Raw genomic sequence first — 6,506 nt, 5'->3', positions numbered from 1 at the left:
AAATTGCTGTAGAGAACTAGATACTGAGATAAGATCACTGGGTGACTTCAGAAAAAAAAATACAGGCAAGGATTTCTCATGTAGAAAACAGCATCCATGCATGCCAAGTTTGTTTTTAAACAACACTGTCAGTCTTTCAAAAAGGTTAATAATCTGATGTTTTATACCTTGTTTGAACATTGAAATATTTCATTAAGTCCAGGATACTGTCAAATGAGTTTTAGTTCAATCTCCTGTTTAAATTCAGTTTCTCTCAAGCAGAACAGCTATAATTTTAAGCCATGTCAAATATTTTTGTAACGGACTTGAAAGAAATCTGAAAAACAATTCTGTTACTCTTGGGGAAAAAGAAAAAGAAAAACAACAACAAAAACACCTTCCCAACTGTCCACTACTCCGTGTACGGATCTTGTCCCTGAGACTTGCCAGAAACCCGAAACCAAATCACCTGCTCTCTGGTGGGTTCTGACCCACTGCAATCCTGCAGGACAGAGAGAGCTGCCTCGCAGGGTTCCAAGACTGTACATTTTTAACAAGCAGATTGTCCCTTCTTCATCTCAAGTATGGACTTGTGGATTCAACAGGCAACGTGTTGGTTGCCAGTGGAATGCTTTCACCACGGCACCACCAGAGTTCCTCAGAACCTGGAAGGAGCAGTGACCACTCTCCTCCAAGTGTGCACAGCATCTTGAAGTGTCACCAGTTTTACATCCTGCACATCACCGAACTCAAACAAAACACCTGGAAACTACAAGATAAAAAAAGGTAACAAGTTGGAAGAGATAGAAAAATCTATGCTTTTCCCCCCAGCATCTCATAATATATGAAAAATGAGATTTCTTCTTGTTTAGCTTGAATATAAAAGAAGCTCTAACCTAGGTTATATCAAAATAGATTCATATAAATGTGTGAGTATTTCTAATACAAAAGGGTTTTTTTTTTTTTAAAAAAAGTCTACGTCCTTAATTTCTGTAATTAAATAGCCACAAGTTCAGGAGGCAGACCCCACTCGAGCAACTTGAGACGCACCCCTTGGGGGAGCACGTCTGAGACCGGGCACCGCTACATCTCGGCCCTCCGATGCGACTTCTCGGCAACAGCAGCCCCATCTTCTTCCTCCTCCTCTTCCTCCTCCTCATAGTGCTCCTCCTGGCCTTTGGGCCGGGTGTCCTCTCGAACCTCTTGTTCTTCTCCGTCATTATTTTTATCATCACCCTTAAAAGGAAAAAAAAAATGCCACACAAACAGGTGAGAGAGCTTGAATTTACTGATACAATTTCCTCCAAAATCTGTTCAAAATGGTGTTTTGGTTTTTTTTACTGAAAGGAAACAAGTGATGAAAAATGATCCTTTAGACAACAGCGTTTATCTTTTCCAAGCCTCACGTTGTTACAACTCCCTTAAGGCTCAGCTGGCCCGTTCAACTAGTGACATCTCGGAGGTAAAGGTTGGTGCTGGTGATACAAAGGTTAAGTGCTTGATTACTAACTGAAAAGCTGGTGTTTGGAAGCCACCCAGCTGCTCCCTGGAAAGAAAGACCTGGTGATCTGCCCCTATAAAGGGGTGGTTGTTATTGTTATGTGCCATCGAGTCATTTGCAACTCATAGCGACCCCATGTACAAGAGCCCTAAACGCCGTTCTATACTGTGCTAAACTCACCGTCTCAAACACATTCATTCCCACCACTCCACTCACAGAATCGATCCATCTTATCGAGGTTCTTCCTCTCCTACACCATCCCTCCACTCTCCCAAACATGATGTCCCTCTCCAAGGACCAGTCCCTCCTTGCAACACACCCAAAGTATGTCAGACCAAGCTTCAGAATCCTTGACTTCAGGGAACGTTCTGGCTTCACCCTCTCCAGGAAAAACCTGTTTGTTCTGCTAGCAGACCATGGGATATTCAACACTCTTCTCCAGCACCACAGCTCAAAGGCTGATCAATTCTCTATCATCCCTAGTCATCGTCCAGCTCTCTGATTAAAGGGTACAGCCCTGGAAATCATGCGGGGCAGTTCAGCTCTGTCAGAACGGACTTAGAGCTCACTCTTCAGTGAATTTTCAGAGTCTGCAAATCACAAGGGAGGAGACTGCTCATTTTTCTCCAGCAGAGTAGCTGGTGGATTCAAACCACATACCTCTGGGTTGGCAACACAACTCCTTATCACTAAGTCACCAGAGATTCCTACAGGGGTCTTGAAAAAAAATGTAGATTCCCATTCAGTATATTTAGGATGCTGTTGCTGTTAGGCACCGTCAAGTCATCTGTGACCGTCGAGTCATCTGTGACTCATAGCGACCCTCTGTACAACAGCTCTAATCCCTGCTCTGTCCTGTGACAATCTCACTGCCTCCAACACACCTACCCTAATCAGTCCATCTCATCGAGGTCCTCCTCTCCTGCACTGTCCCTCCACCCTCCCAAGCATGATGTCTCTCTCCAAGGACTGGTCCCTCCTTGCAACATGTCCAAAGTATGTCAGATGGAGCTTCAGAATCTTTGCTTCCAAGGAGCAGCCTGGTTTAACCCTCTCTAGGATGAACCTGTTCGTTTTCTTAGCAGTCCATGGTATATTTAGGCTAGAAATGCAAATACTCAGCAGGGGATTTAGCCAAGCAAATAGGCAAGCACTCTTCTACCAGATCATAAAAACATAAAAAATACACTTATCAGCTACACCTTCTTTGAAACTTGCAATATCACATATACACACATGGCTTCTAAACATACATTTTCATTGTTTTCACCATACGTCTCTTCAGCATTAGGCTCCAATTCCCTTTTTTTCTCATCAGTCAAATCTTCTTGAATCTAAAACAAAACAGAGATACCACATAAGACTTTGTAGTGTTGTTGCTGTTATGTGCCACTGAGCCGCTTGCAATTCTAAGTACAATAGCCCTGAACCTCTTTGCCAACCTTATTGTCTCCGACACACGTACCCCAGTCACTGAACCCATCCATCTCACGATCTACTTAAATAATTACAACAAATTCTGACTTCCAGAAAGTTCAGTGTTAACTGATAATAAATGTAATTTAAAAACTGAAAAAAGAGAAAAGTCAAAGGTGTGACTTGTGTTCTTTAGGAAATGTATTATATATCCACTCTAAAAGTCAAGGTGACCGATTCAGAATGTAGGGTTCTGTGTCTGCATGTCTGATGTCTCTGGGTAAGGACTAACACCCTCAAGTATAACACCTAGAGAAATTCCATTTATAAAGCCAAGAATCTCCCTTTCTGAATGGAAATAAGCGTCGTCCTTTGACAGTTCTCTTAGATTTTAATTTTGAGGAAGGCAAGCAGCCTCTACTTTATTTAACTAGCTGTCCTCAAGACCTGGATGTGTACATGACACATTTAACAATGGCTTACTTATAAATAATGAGCAATATCTGAATCAGTGAATGAACGTCAACGTTCAAAACTGCACCACTGCCTATAAACAAGGAGTAAAGCAGTAAAAGCGAGTAAAGCAGTAAATGCATTTCTTTCATAATTAAGAATGAACTTCTCTGGCTAAAATATCCAGAAGATAGTGGTTATCTCTCAATTTCCTCATAAACAGTCTTATTACACAGCCTCATATCCTGACCTCTCCTAAGAGTTCTGACACATTTATGTTTTAAGGAGTTTTATGGACTCTATTATTTCAGTTTCATGGGTTCCTATTATCTACCTCAAAATGCAAATCAATTTGAATTTTAAAATATTTCTTCCCATACTAAGTAAGAAGCAAACGTTTTCAGTTACTATCTAAGTCAGGAAAGAATAAATTTCTGAAGGATATTATGGCAAATATTCAGATGTCAACAGAGATATCACTTACTTAAGATATAAAATGGGAGTTTCACATTGGGCTGGTGTTTTGGGTTTGTTTAGGGTTTTGGGGGGTTGGTTTGTTGTTGCCTCTTTTTTTTTGTATCAAACACTTTCCCAGGTATTGAAGTCACTGGAACAAAAATAGCAGACATCCAACAACCCCTTTCTAATTTTAAAATGAGTATTTATTCCAACATGAACATTGGAGTTAGTTAGCTGTGGGATCCAAATCCCATTGTCTGAAGATGCTATATAAGATGCAATATAATGAGTGACTCATTTTTAGTCTTCAGATTCGATCTGGGGGATATATTCTACTAAGAATTAACAATTTGAGAATTCTTAACATTCCACAATGTAAGCAACAGCATAAAGTTTAGAAGTCATATTTTAAATAGATGGAGTCAGAGAAATTATATGACATAAGTAGTCAATTGCAGAATCAGAAATATGTATTAATTTTTATTCTAAAGTTCAAATCAGTAAGAATAAGAAGCAAGGATACTTTTGCTAAATAAATATCATTATTAGTATGATTATGAACATAATTATGAACCTCTCATGAATATGACTACATTTCACAAGACTGCTTAGTAAAATGTTTTCTAACTTAGTGACTATTTTGAAAACATATGATGTCAGAAAGTTTAAGTCATTTGAATATCTTTTTTACCAACTGCTGAATATAAGCATAAGCATAAGGTAGTGTTCTTATACCAAAATAGAGACTGAGCACTGCTAGGATTGTGACATAATAGGAATTTGGGGAAACAAACAAAATTATAAAAGTATGCAGGTGCTATAGCCAGAGTAATAAATAGATGGGTCAGATCAAGGTGTCCAGACCACATGAGAAAGAAAGAATTGTCTCTCAGATCAGATCTGGCTGGAGCTTCACCAGTTAAGAGGATACAAAGGTGTCTCTTTAGAGGTGCTTTAGAACCCAATTTTTGCAGAAAGAACTCCACCAACCAGGTCCTACACTCACACCAAATACATTCTGGAGGAGGAGGCGCTGACCATTTTTGTATTCACATTTTCCTGGTAGAATGAACTAAAGAGAAGACGTCTTTCTGTCACTTTATGAGTCTAGCAAAGATATCTGATGGCACAGTGATCAAGTACTTGCTGCTACCTAAAAGGTCACTGATCTGAACTCATCAGCCACTCCAAAGGAGAATAATATGGTAGTTCACGTCTGTAAAGACTTGCAGTCTTACAAACAGGTCTAGTGATCCAACAGGGTTTCTGAGTTGGAATCAATTCAAAGGCCATGAGTTTGTGAGCTGGGTACGGTCCATGACATCTCGTCGACCTTGAGTCATGGAACCTCATAGTAGCATTTCATAGGCCATTGGAATGAAAACAATGAAGCACTTAATTTACACTATTTTAAGGAAAAATGAGTTGAAATATTAAATTGCTGATATCCCTGTTGACTTTTATTAACATAATCATGCCATCTATATAGTCTTAATGAAAAGAAATCATTTGTGAACACCAAAGGTTATTAGATTTGTGGGTAAGGAGAAGAACTGATTTGAAACTGTGTAATTTCGTAAAAAGCACACACACATCAAAGGTTGGCAAATGTTTCCTGTAAAGATGTAATAAGGTCTTTGTGGCAACTAAACTCCTAAGCAAAAGGGCATGGCTCTGTTCCAGTAAAAGTTCAGTAATTTAATGAAGTTCAATAGATTTGAGCTAAAACCTTGGCCCCACAATTTTTCGAGTTGGATGAAGTTCCTTTGTTTTTATTATGACAAAAACATCAAGCAAGCAAAATGAAAATCATTTCGTGAACTCCAGAAAAGGTTCAGGAACTCTCTTGATGCTGCCACACCTGCATCATCTATCATTGTTTAAAATAAGTTTACAACATTCTAGACCTTATGGAATTTCACCACTACACGTAAAAACACGGGCATTTGCTTTATCAAGTCGTTTCTACACCTGATAATATTAGTAACTTCTGGGTATCATCTAATAACTAGAACATTTCCGTGTCTTAGAAATGTCTGTTAGAGTTAGTTGCTCTAATTGTAACCCAATCCACACCCCTGCTTTAGCCTCAACGTTATAACTTTGTCTTTTAAAACAATCCACATCTTGTATGTATATTCACTTCTTTAGTGTAACGTCACACATTCACATCACCCCCACATTTCCTTTAAATGAAAGTTAGCTTAAAGGTGTTAGAGTACTCAGGTTTGATTTTCAAAGAAGAGGTATTCTGAGGTAGGAATGTGTGTTTCCTATTTTCCTCACTTTTACTAAGGCAGCTTGTCTCACAGGTACTGATAGTGAGAGCTTGATCCCCAACCTCTTTTAATTTAGTGGTTTCTCCTATTATTTCTATTGATTATATTTTTAAATATTTCTAGCACTCAAATGGGTTTAACACATGCACCTTATTTTTATATAGTCTTCCATTTACTTTCTATTTCATTCATTTTTATTGTGGCCTTTCCTCCACCCCTTACCTTCATTTTAGTAATAACTACTTTCATGAAAGTAAGCCAACTACTTCCTGCCTCATGCCCTAACTTCCGCTTTTAGATAGCCAAGTTAAGAATTGCCCATCTTTGCCAAAACAGTAGTCTGGGGGAACAAGCGGGTCCCTTTTGCTGAGGGACCCTCTGTTCGACCTGGAAACTTTGAACATCTGCATCTACAAGCA

General features: G+C 39.1%; 1 protein-coding gene across 1 annotated transcript in view; it reads right to left on the bottom strand.

Moving 5' to 3' along the window:
- Nucleotides 1–1,062: 1,062 nt before the first annotated feature.
- Nucleotides 1,063–6,506, bottom strand: part of GOLIM4 (golgi integral membrane protein 4) — a 116,848-nt gene continuing 111,404 nt past the window's right edge. The window contains exons 15-16 of the mRNA XM_006890387.1: nt 2,734–2,814; nt 1,063–1,215 (exon numbers count right to left, since the gene is read on the bottom strand). Coding sequence (XP_006890449.1) covers nt 1,063–1,215; nt 2,734–2,814 — 234 coding nt within the window. The remainder of the gene's footprint in view (nt 1,216–2,733; nt 2,815–6,506) is intronic.

The sequence above is a fragment of the Elephantulus edwardii genome, unplaced genomic scaffold, assembly GCF_000299155.1.
Source record: "Elephantulus edwardii isolate Elephantulus edwardi_28Jun2011 unplaced genomic scaffold, EleEdw1.0 scaffold00088, whole genome shotgun sequence".
In the NCBI taxonomy this organism is placed as follows: Eukaryota; Metazoa; Chordata; class Mammalia; order Macroscelidea; family Macroscelididae; genus Elephantulus; species Elephantulus edwardii.
The sequence above is the reverse complement of the archived record's forward strand: the minus strand, read 5'-3'. Positions and strand labels throughout refer to the sequence as shown.